We start from the raw sequence: 21,526 nt of genomic DNA, 5'->3' as shown, positions 1-21,526 counted from the left end.
CCTCGCACTTTGTTTCCCTTGTAGTCACTTTCGAAGTATAGACGCTGGCCTCAAGGAAGATACTCTGGAATTCCTGATGAAAGGTGTTTATGGGTCAGAGAGTAGGGGGCGGAAGGTTCCTGTGGTTTGTGTGTTTATTATTTCTTCCATTTTGTCAGCCACATGATGATATCAAGGCTGTTGTGATTCAGTTGGTCTGGCTAAGCCCTGGGACCTTTGACATCTTAAGGTCTGTAATCTTGGTGGGCGATACAGAGTAGTGTGCGTTCGCTGTAAGGGCAGACCAACACAAACTACTGTTTCCTACTTTTGAGCTGCCTCTCTTGAATAGAGGTCAATCTTCCAGTTGCCAGGGAGAATTGGGTAACTGGAGTGAGAGAGCAGGAACAGAGCACGTTCGGGTTGTCAGGAGTCAGAGGTCCCAAAGGACTTAGCTTATAGCATGGCCACTGAGAGATGAAACACAGATCTTTGGTAATCTGATGGCTGCAAGTGCTGGATTTCGTGAAGTTGGAATACATGAAGAAAGCGAATGAAACCGACTCCCGGATTCTCCCCTCACAGTGGTGTCGCGCCACTCCCAGGAGCTTCCAGCCATCTTGGATGATGCAACCTTGAGTATATCAGATAGAAATGCCCATCTAAATGCGCTGAAGATGAACTGCTATGTTCTCATACGCCTCCTGGAATCTTTCGAGACCATGGCCAGCCAGACAAACCACATGGACCTGGACCTTGGTGGGAAGGTAATTTGGAGTCCTGGCTCACTTCCTATGAGGTCTAGGGGGATAGGGGAATTGAGAGTAAAGAAGAGAATCCAATGATTCTGAAAATACTTTTGCCCTCTTAGGATTTAGGAAAAGGTACTCAAAAGTATCCTCACATTTCCTTCCCTGATAAGTAGTACCTGTGATCCTTCTCCTATGTTACCTTCTACCTTATCTTGATACTGGATAGTTTGGGCACTCAGACCAGCAGAGTTTGGCCCTCTGTTTCTTTATTTTTTTTCCTAAGTGTGTATTTATGCTCCTTTTAGGGTAAGAAAGCCCGGACCAAGGCAACGCATGGTTTTGATTGGGAGGAAGAGAGACAACCAATTCTTCAGCTTTTAACGCAGCTACTCCAATTAGATATTCGTCACCTGTGGAACCACTCAATCATTGAAGAGGAGTTTGTCAGGTAGGAGTTAGGAGGGCTACAGCTAAGCCAGAGCCATGAGGGCTCTGCTGCCAGAAATGCCTCTCAAATACTTCACTGTACGCCTCGGTTCTGCCTGTAATACATGCTAGTACAATCGCAGCATGGGACTATTGGAAAGTAGATAACAGAGTGTTAGAGACAAATGTGAATCTCTCATCTCTCATGCCCATTTATTCATGAGATGGTATTTACAGAGAATCTCCTCGGTGTGTGCCTGCCATTGTTATTGGCTCTGTAAACAGATGTTCTTGTCCCCCGACCCTGGAGTTTATAGTACACAATAGAAGACAAATTTTAAAACAAGTAAGAAATATATATATGTATGTTTTATGGTTTATTGCTATGAAACAAAGAAGAGCGAGATGGGTAATTTGATGGCAGAGTGTTGTGATTTTATTATTTTTTTAAAAGATTTATTTATTTGTGGGACTGATATGGTGTAGCCAGTAAAGCCTCCAGCTGTTGCACCTACATCCCATACGGGTGCCAGTTCATGCCCCGGCTGCTCCATCTCCAATCTGCTGCTTTCCCAGGCCATTAGCAGGGAGCTGCATCAGAAGCAGAGTGGCTGGGACTTAGCCTGGCTGGATAGGAAGTAAAGCAGCCAGGACATGAACGAGTGCTCATAGGGGACGCCAGCATTGCAGGTGGCAGCTTTACCTACTGTTCTACAGTGCTGGTGATCTTGAAGGCAGGAACGTACCCAGCTGGGATCAGCAAAGCAACTTGATACAGAAGGCGCTTGGAGGGTGAAAATGAGCAGACTCCAACTTTGGGGGCTTTAGTCATTGAACAGAGGCCCTGATAGGAATGAATCCAGACAGCTGATCTGCTTGTCTATTTTCTGCATTTCTCAGTTTGGTTACTGGCTGTTGCTATCGCCTTCTGGAGAACCCCACCATCAATCACCAGAAGAACCGGCCCACACGGGAAGCCATAACACACCTGCTTGGTGTGGCCCTGACACGTTATAACCACATGCTCAGTAAGTTATCCCTCCACCTGCTCTACCTTTTGCATTTTGCCCACCATTTCTCATGCGCGTACATCCACAGGTGCCACTGTGAAGATCATTCAGATGCTGCAGCACTTTGAACACCTGGCACCTGTGCTGGTGGCGGCTGTGAGTCTATGGGCGACAGATTATGGAATGAAGAGCATAGTGGGAGAGATTGTAAGGTGATTCTTCCTTTCTCAAGTTCCTAATTCCCATTTTCCTCAAGGAGGGATAAAGAAAGATAGGAATTACATTCCTGCAGCAGTAGATTCCATCAGACATTAGACACGATTCTTACCTTCCCTTACTGGGAGCTGAATCTCTGAGCTGCCTTGCTGCAGCTGTGTTTCCTTCGTTTCGTAGAGAGATTGGACAGAAATGTCCCCAGGAGCTGAGCCGGGATCCTTCAGGGGCAAAGGGCTTTGCAGCCTTCCTGACAGAACTTGCAGAACGTGTCCCAGCTATCCTGATGTCCAGCATGTGCATTCTGCTCGATCATCTGGACGGAGAGGTAGGTAGACTGCTTGGAAGTGCTGAGGTTCTCTTGGACACATTAAGTCCGTTATTGAAAGGCTATTTCCTTTTTATATTATTTTAACTTTTTAATTTTATTTGGAAGGCAGAGAGAGTTTAATCTCCCATCTATTAGTTCACTCCCCAAATGCCCACAATAGCCAGGCTTGAGCTGGGGGCCAAGAACTTCATGTGGGCCTCATGGTTCCCATGAGTGACAAGGACCCAAGTACGTGGCCCATCACCTGCTACTTTCCAGGGTGTGCACTAGCAGGAATCTAGAATTGGGGGCTGTGCCAGGACTTGAACCCAGACACTCTGATATGGGATGCAGGTATTCCAAGCAGTGCCTCAACCTCTGTGTCAGATACCTGCCCCAGCTATTTCTTAACAGGATGAGAAAACTTTCATAGGAAGCAACGTTGTTCAGGCTTATCACTAGGGCAGTGAAACAGTTCCAGTTTATTGAACAAGGGATCCTTTATTAATCTTATTTCAGTGTTGTGCTGGGTTTATCCAGGTCTAGCGGGTGAAATAACAGTTCCACAGCTTCAGTCTGTTGAAAGTGACTCGGCTTTGATTCTGAGTGCCCTCCTTCCCTCTTCCTACCATCTGGTTTGCCCTGCTTTTGCCAAACCTGGTCCTTTCTCCAATCAACCCTTGTCATCTCTCATTCTCTCATCCCTGAATGCTGACCTGTCTGCTTCCCTAACTGATGCTGGGCACTCCTAGGCGAATGTCAAGGAGAAAAGACAATCCCCCGTTTATCTAATTCACTTTAACTTTGTAGTCCATGTTCTCTATCTCTTGGCTTGGCAAGAACCCTCTACTCCATTCTCCACCAGATGTTGTCAGGGACTTGACTTGCTTGATGCTCTGGAGCTGTTTTCTGCTGGTTTTTTTTTTTTTTTTTTTTAAGCTTTACTTATTATTTATTTAGAAGGTAGTGCAACAGAGAGAGAAAGAGAAGTCTTACATCTGCTGGTTCATTTCCCCAAATGACCACAACAGCTAGGTCTGGGCCAGGCCAAAGCCAGGAACCAGGAGCTCCATCCAGGTCTCCGATATGGATGGCAGGGGCCCAAGGACTTGGGCCATCATCTTTTACATTCCCAGTCACATTAGCAGGGAGCTGGATCAGAAGCAGAGCAGGGGCCGGCACTGTGGCGTAGCAGATAAAGCCCCGCCACCTGTGAGCTGGCATCCCACATGGGCGCCGGTTCGAGTCCGGGCTGCTCCACTTCTGATCCAGCTCTCTGCTATGGCCTGGGAAAGCAATAGAAGATGGTCCAAGTCCTTGGGCCCCTGCACCTGTGTGGGAGACCTGGAGAAGGCTCCTGGCTCCTGGCTTCTGGCTTCAGATCAGTGCAGCTCTGGTCATTGCAGCCAACAGGGGAATGAACCAGCGGATGGAGGACTTTCTCTCTCTCTCTCTCTCTCTCTCTCTGCCTCTCCTCCTCTCTCTGTGTAACTCAGACTTTCAAATAAATAATAAATCTTTAAAAAAAAAAAAAAAAGAAGAAGAAGAAGCAGCAGCAGAATGGCTGGACTTGACCTGGCACTCCCATATGTGATACCAGCATTGCAGCCAGTGGCTTAACCTGCCACACCACAATGCTGGCTCTTGATTTCTGCTTTTCTTTGTCTCAGTTTCCATCAGTAAAGTGTAGGAGGAAAGAGGATATTATCGCTTCTCGGCCTTTTGGCTAAAATCAAGTGTGGAAAGAGGATATTTATAAGTAAGAATTAAAGACGGCCAGGTTGTGACACAGCAACGGAAGCTATTGGCTGCGATGCTGGCATTCATATCGGAGCACCAATTCTAGTCCTGACTGCTCCACTTCCAATCCAGCTCCTTGCTGATGTGCCTGGGAAGGCAGCGGAAGATGGCCCAAATACTCGGACCCCTGTCTCCCTATAGGAGACAAAAGATGGAGGACTTGACTTCAGCCTGGCCCCAGCCCTGACCATTGTAGCCATTTGGGAAGTGAACCAGCAGATAGAAGATCTCTTTCTTTCCCTCTCACTCTCTCACTTTCTCTAACTCTGCCTTTCAAGTAAAATAAATAATAAATCTTTAAAAAACAAAAAAAAGAATTTAAGGCTTTAAGACCTCAGGTGGGGGCAAGCAGGCATTTGGCTTAGCAGTTAAGACACTGCCTGAAACGCCCACTTCCCACATTGGTGTACCTTGTTTGAGTCCTCACTCTGTCCTGAGTTCACCTTCTTACTGATGATCACCCTGGCAAGGCAGCAGGTGATGGCTCAAGTATTTTGGTCCCTGCTACCCACACGGGAGACCTGGATTGAGTTTCTAGCTCCTGGCTTTAGCCTAGCCCAGCCTCAGCTGTTGTGGGTATTTAGGGATTAAATCAGCAGATGACAGATCTGTTTGGAGAGGGAGAGACACAGAGAGAGGTCTTCCTTCCATTAGTTCACTCCCCAGATGGTGGCAACAGCCGGAGCTGTGCCGATCCAAAGCCAGAAGCCAGGAGCTTCTTTCAGGTCTCCCATGCGTGTGCAGGGGCCCAAGGACTTAGGCTATCTTCTACTGCTTTCCAAGGCCATAGCAGAGAGCTGGATTGGAAAAGGGGTAGCCAGGATTAGAACCAGCGCCCATATGGGATGCTGGCACCACATGCGGAGGATTAACCCACTGAGCCACGGCGCCGGCCCTGCTCTCTGCCTTTCAAAAAATTAAATAAATTTATAAAAGGACCTCATTGAAATATAGTAGTAAATGCTTCTCAAATGCATCTTGGTGGATGAATGCTATTTCATGTTCAGTTACCACCATGCTTACCTAGGTGAGCCTTTTGGGAACTTGGTTTGAGCTCTTGTTTTGTCCCTGTGTTCTCCTCTGAGCTGACAAGTCTCTGGGATTCAGCTGTGATCTTGGGCATGATTACCTAGGCCGTTGACCAAAAAAGTCATAGCTGAGCACAAGCAAGCTTAACCTTGACTAAAGGTGGCACCATAGCATTATGGGTAAAGCTCCTGCCTGCGGCACCAGCATCCAATACAGGTGCTGGTTCAATTCCCAGCTGCTCCACTTCTGATCCAGCTCCCTGCCAATGGCCTGGGAAAGCAGTGGAAGACATTCCAAGTGCTTGGACCCCTGTACCCATATGGGAGACCCAGAAGAAGGGCCTGGCTCGTGGCTTTGGACCAGCTCAACTCCAGCCTTTGTGATCATTTGGAAAGTGAACCAGCAGATGGAAGATCTCACTGTCTGTCTGTCTCTCTCTGTTAACTCTGCCCTTCAAATAAATAAGTAAATCTTAAAAAAAAAAAAAGGCCTTGCCTCTTCTTTGTGTCTGGATGGGCGCAAGAGTTTCAGGAAATGAGTACAGAGGTTCATACCTACTTGATTTCTCACCCCTAGAATTACGTGATGCGCAATGCTGTGCTAGCAGCCATGGCAGAGATGGTACTGCAGGTCCTGAATGGCGATCAGCTGGAGGAAGCAGCCCGAGAAACCAGAGACCAGTTCTTGGATACCTTGCAAGCCCACGGCCATGACGTCAACTCCTTTGTGCGGAGCCGGGTTTTGCAGTTGTTCACCCGTATCGTTCAGCAGAAGGTGAGCATGCTTCTGTGTGAGATATACAGCCAAAGATAACGTCTCCCCAAAGGAAGAGCCTAGAGTTCATTTACTACCAGCAGTAAGTCTTCCTCTACTAAGAATAAGGATGCCTGGCTCCATTTAAGGACTGTAATGTGTCTTACCCACCACAGAGAGAATTCTGCACCTATTTTACGTCCCACATAAAGCTTCTTTACAATGAACAAGTAGTTGGTTCAGGGTACACTCCCAGGTCACCTTGGACAGCGTGGATGCTGAGATGGAAACTGATCCTATTCTGCCTTCCTCCTGTAGGCTCTGCCCCTGACCCGGTTCCAGGCTGTGGTGGCCTTAGCAGTGGGACGTCTGGCAGACAAGTCAGTGCTGGTGTGCAAAAATGCCATCCAGCTGCTGGCCAGTTTTCTGGCCAATAATCCCTTTTCCTGCAAGGTAAGTAGACTTGGTCTCTCTAAAAGAGAAAGAATTTAACTAGAAGGATGAAACTGGGTCACTTAGTGACTCTGATGTTCATTTTACCTTGACAGCTTAGTGATACTGACCTTGCTGGACCACTGCAGAAGGAGACCCAGAAATTACAAGAGATGAGAGCCCAGAGGCAAGCTGCAGCTGCCTGTGAGTATTACCGACTAGCAGTCCTCACCCCCACAGCCGGCAGCTCCGGTGAGAGGGACTTACGTGAGACTGTCATGCAGCTGCAGAACTCGACCCCGCGGAGGAGTGGGAAGCCATGCTGCCGGAGCTGAAGTCCACGCTGCAGCAGCTTCTGCAGCCTCCCCAGGAGGAAGAGGAGATTCCTGAGCAAATCGCTAGTACTGAGACTGCTGAAGACGTGGAGAGACGCATCCGTCAGCTGCTTGCCAAAGCCAGCTACAAGTATGTGGAAGAATCAGTATTCTGTGTTTAGGCGTAGAGGTAGCCTTTGAGAATCTTACACAAGATTTCTTTAACATGAACTGTACTTAAGGTATACTGCAATCGGGTGTTAGTAGGTGTTTGTATATAGTGATGGTCTGATCAAGGCATTGGCATGCTTTGCTACTTCCATAAAGGTTTTAAAAGACTACTCAGACAACTAAATATATTTTATTGTAATTAAACATCAGTCCCCTTCATTTGAAGAAGTCCTGTAGATAGAATTCTATTTGTGTAATCTTGAGTAACTTGCTTAACTTTCTGTATCTTACTTTTGCTATCTATAAAAGTAAAGACATCCATTAACTCATCTCTAATGACTTCCTAATTTTGAACTCTGGGCCAACAAATATCGAACTTGCTTAATATAACTACCTTGGTCTTCAAATCAGCCTTGTATGAGCCCTGGTCTTAGAGAAAGGATCCCTCCCAGAGTTCGTGTGCCTGGAACTTCAAAGCAGTTTAGCGAGCCCTTAGTGAGAGCTGTCCTTAACCCTTAGCCACAGTTGCTTCCCTGATTCTTACCAAATTAGGCTGTTGTAGGGGGAGGCTGGTTTACCTTCTGGCTCTACTATCTCTCCAGTGTCTCCGAATTTTGCCAGAGTATGAGCACTGTAGTTTTAGAACTGCTGCTTTCTTCTTCCTCCAAGCATTCTAGTCTTTTCTCCTATCAACTGGCAGATTTCTTCTCATGTTAAAAATGTTCAGGACCTACATTGTGGCACAGTGGGTTAGGCTGCCATCTGCAGTGCAGGCATCCCATGTGGCCACCTGTTGGTGTCCCGGCTGCTCTACTTCCAGTCCAGCTCCCTGCTAATGCACCTGGGAAAGCAGTGGAAGATGGCCCAAGTGCCGGGGCCCCTGTCACCCATGTGGGAGACTGGGATGAAGCTCCTGGCCTGTTGTAGTCACCTGGGTAGTGAGCCAACAGATGGAAGATCTCTTTCTCTCTCTGTCTCCCCCTCTGTTTCTCTTTGTTAACTCTTTCAAAATAAATAAATAAAAAGAGATTGCACCCCCTCCTTCAGAAATGCTTACCAATAGATGCTGGGATAAGATCTTAATGACTAAAATTTGTGGTCTAACAGCCAGCAGCTTTTCTTCTGCTTGTTGTATAATTTGCTTTAAGTTTGTGTAACTTTGGGCAGCTGATGTTATCAGATTGTCTTGCCCATTTTGCAGACAAGGAAACAGATTGGGTTAGTTGGCTCGCCTGTCACACGCACAGCTAGTAAATAGTAGAACTTGACCTAAGGCTTTAGATTATGAAAGCAGAGTTGTTTTGCTTCCAGCTACTATGTTTTAAACATATTACAACAAAACTTTTTTTTTTTTTTTTTTTTTTTTCTGAAAGACAGCTCTCATCTGCTGGTTCACTCCCCAAATGGCCACAACAGCCCTGGCTTGTCCAATCAGAGCCAGGAGCCAAGAAATCAATCCAGGTCTCCCACATGGGTGGCACAGATCCACCTCTACGGAGTCATTTCTGCTGCCTCCCAGAATATGCATCAGCACCAGCAGGAAGCTAGAATTCAGGAGGCGCTCCAGGGCAGAATGTCAGCACTATGCCAAATACCTGCCCCAAGAGCAACATTTATTGAGAATTATCCTAAAGGTAGCACACAGATAGCCAATCAAACCTATGTTCTTTTTCCCCTTTCTGCACAAGTAATAGAATTCTCTATCCATCGTCCTGGCACCTTGCTTTTTTCAATTAAATTTTTTTAAGATTTTTTTTTTTTTTTTTTTTTTTGAAAGGCAGAGTTGTGGAGAAAGGGGGAGAGAGAGAGAGAGAGAGAGAGAGATTGATTGATTGATTCCATCTACTGGTTCACTCTCCAGATGACTGCAACAGCCAGGACTGGATCATTCCAAAACCAGGAACCTGAAACTCCATCTAGGTCTCCCACATGGGTGCAGGGGCCATCTTCTGTTGCTTTTCCCAGGCTATTAGTAGGGAGCTGGATCGGAAGAGGAGCAACCAGGACTCAAACTGGCTCCCATATAGGATGCCAGCTTTGCAGGTAGCAGCTTAACCTGCTGTGCCACAGTGCGACCCCTCAATCATGTATATATACACAGATAGCTTCCTTGGTTTTTTTATGGCTACATAGAATCCCATTGTGTGAATTTACAGTCATTAGGCAACTATTAAATTTTATTTTTTTCTTAATTTCTTTTTAAGATTTATTCATTTATTTGAAAGAGTTACAGAGGGGCCGGTGCTGTGGTGCACTAGGTTAATCCTCCGCCTGCGGTGCCAGCATCCCATATGGGCGCTGGTTCTAGTCCCAGTTGCTTCTCTTCCAGTCCAGCTCTCTGCTGTGGCTTGGGAAAGCAGTGGAGGATGGCCCAGATGCTTGGGCCCCTGCACCTGCATGGGAAACCAGGAAGAAGCACCTGGCTCCTGGCTTTGGATTGGCGCAGCTCTGTCCGTTGCGGCCATTTGCAGAGTGAACCAACTGAAGGAAGACCTTTCTCTCTGTTTCTCTCTCACTGTCTGTAATTCTACCTGTCCAAAAAAAAAAAAAAAAAAAAAAAAGCCTTGAAAAGAGAGAGAGGAGAGACAGAGATCTTCCATCCACTGGTTGACTTCCCAAATGGTTGCAATGGCCAAGATTGGGCCAGAATGAAGCCAGGAGCCAGGAGCTTCCTCTGGGTCTCCCACATGGGTACAAGGGCCCAGGCACTTGGGCCATCTTCCACTGCTTCCCAGGCACATTAGCAGGGAGCTGGATAAAAAGCGGAGCAGCCAGGACTCGAACTCGTGCCAATGTAGGAAGTTGGTACTACAAAAGGCATCCTAACCCACTATACCACAACACTGGCCCTTTTTCTTAACTTTCAGTTAGCCAAGTTTTTAAATGGGTAATTTTATGGTTTTAAAACTAGGGGCCAGCACTGTGGCATAGTGGGTAAAGCTGCTGCCTGTATCACTGGCATCCTATATGGGCGCCGGTTCAAGTCCCGGCTACTCTACTTCCACCTGGGGAGTAAACCAGCAGATGAAAGACCTCTCTCTCTCTCTCTGCCTCTGCCTCTGTAACTCTGCCTTTCAAATAAATAAATAAATCTTAAAAAAAAACTTGTAAAAGCTGGAGCTGGTGTCTAGCCAGGCAGTTGAGACTCTTGCATCCCGCATCAAAGTTCCCAGGTTTAGTTCCTGCCTCCAGCTCCTGCCTCCAACTTCATGCCAGACATTGAAGGCCTCGATCAAGTGTTTTCGTTTATTTGTTTGTTTCAATTTGAGAAAGAGAAAGAATACTCCCATCCACTGGTTCACTCACCCAGTGGCCTGCGTCTGCCAGGGTTGGGCTGATCGGGAGCCAGGCACCCAATCCAGGTCTCCACATGCAGTGACAGTACTTGGGCCATCACCTGCCTCTCAGGATCTGCACTGACAGGAAGTGGAGTCAACCCAGGCACTCTGACATGGGACAAGGGCATCTTCAGGGAGTGTGTGGGTCCCGCCCCTTCGTGTGTCCTGCTCAGCTGTGTAAGCGTGAGGAGTGTTCCTTTTCTTTGGGCATAGGTCCGGGGACTTGATGGAATCATGAGAGGCTCCCTTGCAGAAGGCTGCAGTGACCCTGTGGTGGGGGCCAAGTTGGTGACAGGCTGGCATCCTTTCAGACAGGCCATCATTCTCACCCGCGAAGCCACAGGCCACTTCCCCGAGTCCAAGCCCTTCAGTCATGTAGACCCAGAGGATTCGGAGGAGACCAGGTTCCTGAATGTCTTAGCGACCATCTTCAAAGGTAATCCCTTCTTCAAACAACATCTGTACTCGTGTTTATGGAGCATTTACTTTATACGCCGGACGCTGGCCAGGCTGACAGAACCTGGTCGGAAAGAGGCCAGGAGGCAGTTGGCAGTGCTTTTGCTCTGAATGGAAGCAGCCCCGGGACCTAAGACTGATAATCACAGGGTAGCTCTCCAGACTCCAGAGGTCCTTGGAGGGTCTTTTTTGAGAAATATTTTAGAGTAGGTTCTAATTTTGTACCTTCACATTGTGGAAGAAAATATTGAGGGATCTTGATAGCTATTGGATTCCCCCATTACCCTTGAACAAAAACCACGCTGTCCTTGTGTAACTCCCAGGCCCAGCAGTTGCCACGCAGAAGAATCCCCAGGCAGAGAACACAGGCCCGGAGCAGCCTGTCAGTACGGACAAGACCAGCGCGTCAGAGCTGGAGGAGGCCCGGGGCAGCGATGACCTGGTGAAGCAGGAGATGCTGGTGCAGTACCTGCAGGATGCCTACAACTTCTCTCGCAAAATTACAGAGGCCATCGGCATCATTAGCAAGATGATGTATGAAAACACAACCACAGGTATGCTGGAGCCACTTTCTATGGGGACTGGGTCCTGGGGTTGGAGCCCTGGTCTTGTCCACATTTTAATGATGATCTGACTGCTTATTTAGAAAGCGAGGACACTTCTGTTTGCTTTGTAAAGCCCCTTGTTGATTATATATTGTAACACACAGAGTTCTTCACAATGAGGTGTTGCAGGAAGCCAGCCTTCTCAGGCAAATGACATATTCTTTCTTTAGGTATTAGGAGCGTTTTGCCAAGTAGATGGGTGACATTTGTGTCTGTCCTCTCAGTGGTACAGGAGGTGATTGAATTTTTTGTGATGGTGTTCCAATTTGGGGTACCCCAGGCCCTGTTTGGGGTGCGCCGCATGCTGCCTCTCATCTGGTCTAAGGAGCCTGGTGTCCGGGAAGCTGTGCTTAACGCCTACCGCCAGCTCTACCTCAACACCAAAGGGGACTCGGCCAGGTGCGTGGAGGACTTTCACCTCTGCTGACTGCGCGAGCCCAGCTTCTCATAGGCCCTTCTAGTCTCTAAGGGAACGGGGAGGGCATTCCTGCAGAGGAGGTGCCAGTCCACAGGCGGGTCCACACTGGGGTCAGACTGGGCAGCGTGTCCAGTGACGCCCAGCCTGAGCAGTGATTTGATGCGATGGTGGGAGAGCCCCGACAACCTGTTGGCCAGCCTCAGCCAGTCCATCTTTACGCCCGCATCTCTTCTGTTCCCCTCAGAGCCAAGGCCCAGGCTTTGATTCAGAACCTCTCCTTGCTGCTAGTGGATGCCTCAGTTGGGACCATGCAGTGTCTCGAGGAAATCGTAAGTCTTCTCACGGTTTATGCAGCAGGTGTTAGTGAGGAGCGCCTGGTCAGCCCTGCAGGGGCTGAAGCTGCTCGTTTCCATAGCCCAGCCTTAAAGGAGACGGCGTCCAGCGGGCGACAGGAAACAGAGCACATTCTTACAGCAGTGCAGCAGGTGGACAAGTGCCAGAATTGGGTAGCACAAGTGATGAGTGACGATGATAATTAGACAACAGCAACACCGCTTGCCTGGCATGTAGATGCCAGGCACTGTTGTGGTTTTCTAAAGTAGATTTTAGAATGTTTATTTTTGTGAAAGGCAGAGAGACAGTGGACAAAGCCCAGCTGGTGTCTTCAGCATCGCACCAGACAGACAGCCCAGGCACTGTTGTGAGCACTTGGCTCATATTAACTTGCTTAACTCTCCCAACTACCCCATGAGGTCCTGCTGGCTGAAGTGTGACCCCAGAGTCAGGCAGAACTCGACAACCTTCAGCTTCTGTGCTGTCCTCAGGAGTGCAGAGCGGGAGGGAGAAGGCTGGGGGTGGCGTGGCCACGGGAAGTCTCCTGCAGGTGGAAGGACCTCTGTGGGGGAAGACAGGAGGAAGAACGCTGCAAACAGAACCTAAGCAAGAGCCCTTACTTACTGTAAGCTCAAGGAAAACGCTTTGTTTGCGGCTCAAAATTCTTAGGCAGAAGAGACGATAAAGTTCAGAATGTGAGTTGGAGCTGAACTGTGAGGTCCCTGGATCCCCTCAGGAGTCCAGGATTTCGACTTTGTTAGCCCGCGGTCCCAGCACTTTCACAAGGCCAACTTGCTCTGGAGCGTTTGTGCTGTGGGGACGGAAGTGGAGGAGGTGCTGGCTCGCACAGTGTCCTTGGAGGAGCACTACCACCTGCCACCTTTCCTCCTCAATGGGGTGAGGCAGGAGCCTGGGAGGGAGCTCATGGGCTGGCTCCTAGTCAGGAGCCCCTACGACAGGGCAAGGGGAGCTATTTCAGATCCGTGAGCAGCGGGCGTGTGGCGGGGAGAAACGTGTCTGCAATAGCATCCCGGCTGCTCCGAGAAGCTGAGGACAGGGCAGGAAGGGGGCTGCCGTAGCCGTGCGGTGGCAGGGGCAGGAGGGATCGCTGCAGAGTTGGACTTAAAAGAAGACAGATCCTCAGCGCGGTGCGCCGGCCGCAGCGCGCCGGCCGCGGCGGCCATTGGAGGGTGAACCAACAGCAAAGGAAGACCTTTCTCTCTGTCTCTCTCTCTCACTGTCCACTCTGCCTGTCAAAAAAAAAAAAAAAAAAAAAAAAAGAAGACAGATCCTAAAGGCAAAATAGGAATAAGTATCTGATTCCTGAAAAATGAGGTGACTGGGGTAGGCATTGTTTGCAGCAGGTTAGGCTGTGCCTCAGATACCTGCGTCCCATGTTGGAACGCCAGGAGTGCGATCCTGCCTCCACTTCCAGTCCAGCTTTCTGCTAATGTGCACCCTGGAAGCAGCAGTGTTTGGCCCGCTCCAGCCCTAGCTGTTGCAGGCATCTGGGGATTGAACCAGTAGACTTAAAAAAAAAATCAGGTGACTGAGATTGTAAGCATATGTAACTAGCAGAGTGTTGGTACTGTTGGTAACATGTAAAGGCAAAAAAGGATGTTGGCTTCATTTTAGACAGTTTGAGCTTGTAGTAACAGCAGAAAAACCTAGAAATCTCTAGAATGTAGTCAGGACCCACCTGGAATGCATAACAGTCAGTTTTGATGTGTCACTTGAATAAACAGTTTTCAAAGTACAAGAGTAAAAATGTAGAGACCGGAAGTACCTCCTCCTCAGGCCTCCTTGCTCTCCCCTTATCCTAAGTATTGCTTGCCCCCACTTCAGGTCATTAGCGGCATCCTCAGAGACATGGAGCGAGAAAAGGGAATTGTGAGGTTTTGGCCTGAATCTTTTCTCTTTTCTCTTCCAGCTTCGTGAGTTCGTGCAGAAGGACGAGCTGAAGCCAGCGGTGATCCAGCTGCTATGGGAGCGGGCCACCGAGAAGGTCCCCTGCTCGTCCCTGGAGCGCTGCTGCTCTGTCATGCTGCTCGGCATGCTGGCACGGTGAGGCCCAGCCCGCAGGCAGTCGGGCAGACCTGGAGGAGGCTTCTGAGGAAGCTCTCTGCCTGCAGTGACGGCAGGCAGGCTGGCGAGCCCTGCTCCCTGAACGGGAAAGCAAACAAGGAGGGGGCGGCCCCCTGCCTGCTGGGAACAGTGGCATTCAGTAGAGCAAAAGGGACCCCAGGGCTGCCCTGTGTTGGGGGCTGGCATGTACTTCCATCAGCCTTGTGTCCCCCACATAGCCCTGTCCAGGGCTGCCTTTAACTCTGTGGTTTCCTTCCCCCAGAGGAAAGCCAGAAATTGTGGGAAGCAATTTGGACACGCTGGTGAGCCTCGGGCTGGAGGAGAAGGCCCCGCAGGACTACAGGCTGGCCCAGCAGGTGTGCCATGCCATTGCCAACATCTCTGACAGGAGGAAGGTAAGCAGGGGTGGCGGTGTCCAGGGGGAGCAGAGCCGAGGTCTCCCACTGGCCCTCTGCACGCAGCCACTTTGTATCTCTCTTGCTTCCCTCAGCCTTCTCTGGGCAAGCGTCAGCCTCCCTTCCGGCTGCCTCAGGAACACAGGTTATTTGAGCGACTGCAGGACTTGGTCACGAAAGGTGGGCCAGCAAGAAGGGTGCTGGGCAGAACTGGGCCCCTTGTCTGCAGCGCACTGAACAGCTTTCCCCTCCTCTCTGCAGGCTTTGTGCACCCAGACCCACTCTGGATCCCATTCAAAGAGGTGGCCGTGGCCCTCATTTACCAACTGGCTGAGGGCCCCGAGGTGATCTGTGCCCGGATCTTGCAGGGCTGTGCGAAGCAGGCCCTGGAGAAGCTGGAGGAGAAGAGCCCATCCCAGGAGGGCCAGAGTAAGTGAGCAGAGGCACGGAGGGCCCAGCAGGGGGCAGCCAGCTTCTGCTGTTCTTGCGGGGCCAGAAGCCACTGCCACCAGAGCCCACACTGGCAGAAGCTGGGCCAGTCCCCTCCACCCCCAGCCCCACGCCCACACCCACCCCCCCACCTCTTCTTCACGGGTTTGAGCAAGCAGACAATCAGTAAAGACCAGGTTCAGGCTTGAGGGGACTTGGTTATGTCTTTGCTCCAGAGGAGGCCGTCCCAATGCTCCCCACTTTCCTGTTGATGAATCTGCTGTCCCTGGCGGGGGACGTGGCTCTGCAGCAGCTGGTGCACTTGGAACAGGCAGTGAGCGGAGAGCTCTGTCGGCGGCGAGTTCTCCGGGAAGAACAGGAGCACAAGACCAAGGAGCCAAAGGAGAAGGTGAGCGAAGCGTGGGCAGCTGGGCTTACTCCCGAGGCATGCATTTCCCCGTGGCTTCTCGCGGCTCAGGACAGGACAGGACAGGACAGGACGTTTCCTGCGGGGGAGCTGTGCGTCCCTCCAGTGGAGGGATGCTCGGTCTCTGTTGCTACTGTCCCGGGAAAGTCAGTGTGCACAAAGCGGGAACAGTCTCAGGGTGTTAGAGACCCCCGTGTAAGGGGGTCTGACGGCAGCAGCGTTTGTTGGAACATGCTCACACCCGGCCCCCTTCCCTGCCCGTGCTGCCGGCCTGGCACCTGATGGAACCACTCGTCCTCCCTCAGAGCCAGCTGTCTTGCAGACAGGTATGACAGAGCCTTGGGACCTTGAGCCCTTGCCTGGCATGGTCCTTCTGTTGGCCATTTGCAGCACATTCTTTTGTGAGGCTGAATTAAGAGAAGTAGAAACACGGTGGCAACCTGAAAACAAATATAGGGGACCTAGCTCTTTGCCTGTTTGATTCGAGTCCTTTCTCTTCACACAAGTCTGAATGGTTTGGCAGAACTCGCCTCAGCTCAGATGTGCTCACGCAAAGTGGAGTATCAGGCTGAACGCAAAAATGTTGTTTGTGACCCCCCTGTTTGTGACCCGCTTTCAGAACACGGGCTCTGAGACCGCCATGGAGGAGGAGCTGGGACTGGCCGGGGCTACCGCCGACGACACGGAGGCAGAGCTCGTCCGCAGCATCTGCGAGATGGAACTCTTGGACGGTGAGGGAGTAGCCGGGTGGGCACAGCCCCCGCCCACCAGGGAGGTAACCTGCCCTGAACCTCGAGCTGTGCTCCCGACAGGCAAACAAGTGCTGGCTGCCTTCGTCCCGCTGCTGCTCAAAGTCTGCAACAACCCTGGCCTCTACAGCAACCCAGACCTCGCTGCGGCTGCTTCGCTCGCTCTCGGCAAGTTCTGCATGATCAGGTAGATCGTGGGCCGGCCCCGCCTTCTCAAGGGGGACCGAGAGGACAGGGCTTCCCTGATGGCCCTCTCCTCGCCCCTAGTGCCACTTTCTGTGACACCCAGCTGCGTCTTCTGTTCACCATGCTGGAGAAGTCCTCCCTCCCCACGGTGCGGTCTAATCTCATGGTTGCTACCGGGGACCTGGCCATCCGCTTCCCCAACCTGGTGGACCCCTGGACCCCGCACCTCTATGCTCGGTAAGGATCCCTGACGCCGCCCCAGCGGCCTCCGAGCTCTGGCAGTCTGGAGCTGGCGTGGGAATCGCTAAGACTCTCCCCCTAGACTAGCATTACCTTGAACATCTGCTTGCTACTTGACCCTAAAGGGATTTTTTTTAATTTATTTTTTATTTAGTAAATATAAATTTCCAAAGTATAGTTAATGGATTACAATGGCTTCCCCCCCATAATTTCCCTCCCACTCACACCCCTCCCATCTCCTGCTCCCTCTCCCATTCCATTCACATCAAGATTCATTTTCAATTATATACAGAAGATCGATTTAGTATATATTACGTAAAGATTTCATCAGTTTGCACCCACACAGAAACACAAAGTGTAAAATACTGTTTCAGTACTAGTTATAGCATTACTTCACATTGGACAACACATTAAGGACAGATCCCACATGAGAAGTAAGTACACAGTGACTCCTGTTGTTGACTTAACAATTTGACACTCTTGTTTATGGCGTCAGTAATCTCCCTAGCCTAAAGGGATTATTAAAGCTCCTGTCTGGCTTTCAACTCTAGGCAGCTTTCTAAGTGCTTCTAGAATGGCGTGCTGTGAGGTAACAGATGCCTGCCAGGGCCTCCCCTACCAGTATTACAGGGTAACCCAGAGGGCTGGGCTCCAGTGACTTGAGCTTTCATTCCTAGTCTCCGGGACCCAGCTCCCCAAGTGCGCAAGACAGCAGGGCTGGTGATGACCCACCTGATCCTAAAGGACATGGTGAAGGTGAAGGGGCAGGTGAGCGAGATGGCTGTGCTGCTCATCGACCCCGAGCCTCAGATCGCCGCCCTGGCCAAGAACTTCTTCAATGAGCTTTCACATAAGGTACGCGGCCGCGAGGCGGCCTGGGCTCACTGCACGGGGAGTATGTGGGTCACTGCACCTCTTCAGCGCGACTCTCCCTCACAGGGCAACGCTGTCTACAACCTGCTCCCGGACATCATCAGCCGCCTGTCAGACCCCGAGGCTGGGGTGGAGGAGGAGCCTTTCCGCACCATCATGAAGTAGGTTCCCGGCTGGGCACCTTCCTCACGTAGAGCACGGCCCGCTGCCTGCTCTGTAGCTGCGGCAGCTGCACAGCCTTCAGCACTCGCTTGACCTCTCTGTGCCCTCTGGGGATCAGGGCGTTCTGGAGAATGCACTAAGACAGTTGCTCAGGTGGAGGGAGGTGGCTGGCGGACTTCCTGTGCACCTGCATTTCCGCAGGGGTGGGCGCGCCCGTCTGATACAGGGTGAGGGTGAGAGGAGCAGTGAGGCGGGCCGGGGTCACAGCCCAGTCGCTGCCCTAGAGGGGCAAGGGTGTGAGCGGGAAAGTGGTGCTGGGCGGGGCCCAGGGTTGGTCTTGGCTGGCATCGCACACCCTCCCCTCCCCTTCCCGCAGGCAGCTGCTCTCCTACATCACCAAGGACAAGCAGACCGAGAGCTTGGTGGAGAAGCTGTGCCAGCGCTTCCGCACCGCCCGGTACACAGAGGCGCCCTGTGGCATCCCCGGGGCCGCAAGGGGCAGCAGGGGAGGGCAGAGTCGTCACCCCTGGTCTCACTCTCCCCACACGGCCCTTCCCACGTGCAGAACCGAGCGGCAGCACCGGGACCTGGCCTACTGCGTGGCACAGCTGCCCCTCACGGAGCGAGGCCTCCGCAAGATGCTGGACAGCTTTGACTGCTTTGGAGACAAACTGTCAGATGAGTCGGTCTTCAGCGCCTTCTTGTCGGTCGTGGGCAAGCTGCGGCGCGGGGCCAAGCCCGAGAGCAAGGTGCGCGGGCCGGGCGCCACTGTCCCAGTGCTGCTTCGCGGGGTCCGCTCCCCCAGCCGCGGCGGAGGCTCTGTGGTGCCCGACTGCTGCACCTGTCAGTTCCCAGAGCGGCCTCACGCCCCATCGTCCTGTCTCGGGTTCCTGCTTCTTTTCTCTTAAAGACAGCTTTTGTTTTTGAAAGCAGTTTTGTATTGAAAGCAAAATTGAGCCAGAGTATAGAAATGCCGTGTACCCGTGCCCAGCTCCCCGCCTCACCGCCCCGTTACGGCTAGAACCTGTGTGGGTACGCAGCCCCCAGGCCATCATTGCACCGCGGCGCACTCCACGTGACACGTGCCCTCACGACCGCGTCACAGAGGACCGAGCCTGCCTGTCCTCCCTGTCCCAGCGTGTCCAGGGCTCTGCTTTTCACAGCGGGATCCCGTTGGGGTCCTGCAGTGTGCGGGTAGCCCTCGGAGGACCTTTCCCACTCAGTATTGGGCAGTGAAGTTCCTACCATGTCTCTCATGGCCCCGTAACTGTCTCCAGGCCTGCTCCTAATCTCCTTTTCCCTCCAGGCCATGATAGATGAATTTGAGCAGAAGCTTCGGGCCTGTCACACCAGAGGCTTGGATGGAGTAGAGGAGCTTGAGATGGGCCAAGGGGGTAGCCAGAGAGCCCCGTCAGCCAAGAAGCCGGCCCCAGGTATGGTGGGCAGCCCGGGTGCCACCGCTGGGACCGCCCCTCAGGACGCGGTGCCCGGTCCCCTGTCTGAACCCGGCTCCTTGCCCCTTCCAGCCCCCAGGCACCAGGCAGCCTCAGACAGTGACTTCGCCACGCCCATGGCCCGCCGGCCCACCCGTCGCCAGCCACACACCCAGCAGCGAGCTTTCAAAAAGAAACCCAAAATCGTCTTCTCCAGCGACGAGTCCAGCGAGGACGGTAGGGCGCTCTGTGTGGCCCTGGGGGCGGCTGGTCCTGCGCCCGCTGAGTGCAGATCCACCGGACCGCCAGCCTCCCCCGGCGGTGGGGCTTGAGTTCCGTAGCATGGTCCGAAGCTTCCATCTGTTCTCGGACTTATTTTTTCATGTCTGTGACTCAGCGTTTTCTTCCTCCTCTGATTCTCCCTCTAGAGCTGTCAGCAGAGATGACGGAAGAAGAGACACCCAAGAAGACAACCCCCCTCCGCCGAGCCAGCACCCGCAGGCGCAGGTCCTAGGGCGTCGCCTGCCTGTCCCCTCCCTGCTGTGCAGGGATCTTAGGAGATGGCCGGACCTCAGCCCACGCCCCTGGAAAGTACTCTCCTGCCTCCTTGTGTTTTTAACGCTGAAGCAGCCTTCAGGGCACAAACGTTTCTCTTCAACTCGCCTTGCTGGCCTCAGTCCCGCTGCCTGCACTACTTGTTGACTCCCCGTTTCCCTGTGAATAAATGTGGTTTTTATACTTTTAGATGCTTTTCCTCGACTTGTCTTTGGTTCTTTTCCACATCAGACTGAAGCAGCAGATAGAGGCCCACAGTGCAGAGAAGCCGAGGCCCAGGGCCTATCTCGCTCTCAGACGAGTTTCGTGCTCCCTCAGGCCTCACCTCTCCCTTCCCAGCATCCTCACCGCTGCACACGTGACAGGATGGCCGTCACGGAGACCTGGTGTCCAGGCCTCCTCAGATCAGAGCTTCCCAAGCTGCAGTCTGCCCGGTCCCGCGGGCGAAGGCCAGGGATGTTGCTAAACATCCTACCTTGCGCAGCGAGGGGACAGCCCTCCCAACAATTATTTGGCCCCAAATGTCAATAGTGCTGAGGTTGAGAAACCCTGTTCTAGACCAAGGGTTGGCGTCCCCTGTCTGCCCTACCCACCCACCCACCTTGTGATCCTGCTCCCCTCGCTGAAGCCTGGCCAGGCCCATGGAAGAACAGCTCTGGGAGACAGAGTCTGTCCCCCAAGGACTCCTCGCCCCCATTAAGGGACTGCAGCAGGTGCAGCGCAGCCCATGCAGGCTGCTGCCGCTGTGCTGCCCTCAAGCCTGTGCACCCTTCAGGTTCCCCAAATCTCTGCTGAGTCACCTGTGCCGGGAGGCAGTGAGCAGCAGTCGTGACCATCCTAGTGTCTCTGCTGTCATGACAACAGCACACCATGTCAGTCACGCTCCCGCTGTTGCTGGCAGAGTACAGTAAGGAAAAGCCGCAAGCAGAGGCCAAGAGGCACATGGTAGCTCGGAATCCCGAAGGCCTTGGCGGGAAAGGGTTAATGCTCCCGGGGAGCCACGGCTGGACAGGGAGGCTGAGTGGCTGAGTCCTGGAAGGCCTCTGCTCCCCCCACTGCACTGCAGCGCTGCCACCCCTCACCATCAGCACGCTGCATTGCATTCGCATTGCGGCACCTCCCAGCCCTCTCGCCCGCCTCCTGCTGCTCTCCAACAGCCTGGGCACCGGCCCTGCAGACAGCTGCCAGACGTGGACACAGCCTTGGCTCTAGGGCCCAAGGAGGGAGGGCACTCCCAGAAAGGCCAGGCCGTGGGGCCGAGTGGGGTGCAGGACTTCGTGCTCTCTTCCTTTTAAGCAAAGGTTATCACCAGGCCGCAGGCTAAACTTAGCCGCAAGCTTTTAGGCTAGAAGGGCAGGGGGCGGGTGTCAGGTTCCGCTGGGCTAGCAAAGAGGCCCCAGGATCTCCCCTTCCCCTGCACCTGCTGAAGGCAATGTCCACTCCACCCCACCCACCCCTGCTAACCCAGCGCTCAGCCCTTCCTCCATCCTCAGCCCACCAGCCTGGCCCCGCCCAGGCTCTTCACCTGGCTAGAGGGGAACGGATCCCCTCCTCTGCCTCGCAGACGGGGATATTCCCACTTCGTGCTGAGATCTCTGCTCCACCTTCCCTCCTCTGCTGGACTCGCCCTGCCCCCAACATCCCCTGCACACA

The 21,526-nt window shown here is 52.3% G+C and overlaps 1 protein-coding gene, 1 long non-coding RNA gene and 1 other non-coding gene across 3 annotated transcripts in view; 2 read left to right on the top strand and 1 right to left on the bottom strand.

Annotated features, from left to right (window-relative positions):
- NCAPD2 (non-SMC condensin I complex subunit D2) overlaps positions 1 to 20,062 on the top strand; it is a 27,738-nt gene extending 7,676 nt beyond the window's left edge. Inside the window, exons 4-32 of the mRNA XM_002712870.5 lie at positions 25 to 83; positions 565 to 746; positions 1,037 to 1,179; positions 2,058 to 2,185; positions 2,256 to 2,379; positions 2,561 to 2,708; positions 6,096 to 6,293; positions 6,591 to 6,725; positions 6,821 to 6,908; positions 6,989 to 7,169; positions 10,839 to 10,963; positions 11,307 to 11,537; positions 11,813 to 11,987; positions 12,251 to 12,335; positions 14,270 to 14,403; positions 14,687 to 14,819; positions 14,915 to 14,999; positions 15,081 to 15,248; positions 15,485 to 15,657; positions 16,295 to 16,406; positions 16,488 to 16,611; positions 16,692 to 16,847; positions 17,528 to 17,705; positions 17,790 to 17,884; positions 18,262 to 18,342; positions 18,451 to 18,634; positions 19,192 to 19,318; positions 19,412 to 19,555; positions 19,747 to 20,062. Of these exons, the coding sequence (XP_002712916.3) occupies positions 25 to 83; positions 565 to 746; positions 1,037 to 1,179; positions 2,058 to 2,185; positions 2,256 to 2,379; positions 2,561 to 2,708; positions 6,096 to 6,293; positions 6,591 to 6,725; positions 6,821 to 6,908; positions 6,989 to 7,169; positions 10,839 to 10,963; positions 11,307 to 11,537; positions 11,813 to 11,987; positions 12,251 to 12,335; positions 14,270 to 14,403; positions 14,687 to 14,819; positions 14,915 to 14,999; positions 15,081 to 15,248; positions 15,485 to 15,657; positions 16,295 to 16,406; positions 16,488 to 16,611; positions 16,692 to 16,847; positions 17,528 to 17,705; positions 17,790 to 17,884; positions 18,262 to 18,342; positions 18,451 to 18,634; positions 19,192 to 19,318; positions 19,412 to 19,555; positions 19,747 to 19,832 (3,982 nt within the window). The 3' untranslated portion in view covers positions 19,833 to 20,062. The remainder of the gene's footprint in view (positions 1 to 24; positions 84 to 564; positions 747 to 1,036; positions 1,180 to 2,057; positions 2,186 to 2,255; positions 2,380 to 2,560; positions 2,709 to 6,095; positions 6,294 to 6,590; positions 6,726 to 6,820; positions 6,909 to 6,988; positions 7,170 to 10,838; positions 10,964 to 11,306; positions 11,538 to 11,812; positions 11,988 to 12,250; positions 12,336 to 14,269; positions 14,404 to 14,686; positions 14,820 to 14,914; positions 15,000 to 15,080; positions 15,249 to 15,484; positions 15,658 to 16,294; positions 16,407 to 16,487; positions 16,612 to 16,691; positions 16,848 to 17,527; positions 17,706 to 17,789; positions 17,885 to 18,261; positions 18,343 to 18,450; positions 18,635 to 19,191; positions 19,319 to 19,411; positions 19,556 to 19,746) is intronic.
- On the top strand, positions 158 to 488 carry LOC127492229 (small nucleolar RNA U85). Its single transcript, XR_007921388.2, has one exon. It is a non-coding gene; the product is annotated as a small nucleolar RNA U85 (small nucleolar RNA).
- Positions 17,133 to 21,526, bottom strand: LOC138843858 (uncharacterized). Its single transcript, XR_011378978.1, has 2 exons — positions 21,399 to 21,526; positions 17,133 to 20,032 (listed from the first exon to the last, which is right to left on the bottom strand). It is a non-coding gene; the product is annotated as an uncharacterized lncRNA (long non-coding RNA).

The sequence above is a fragment of the Oryctolagus cuniculus genome, chromosome 9, assembly GCF_964237555.1.
Source record: "Oryctolagus cuniculus chromosome 9, mOryCun1.1, whole genome shotgun sequence".
Taxonomy (NCBI): domain Eukaryota; kingdom Metazoa; phylum Chordata; class Mammalia; order Lagomorpha; family Leporidae; genus Oryctolagus; species Oryctolagus cuniculus.
The sequence above is the reverse complement of the archived record's forward strand: the minus strand, read 5'-3'. Positions and strand labels throughout refer to the sequence as shown.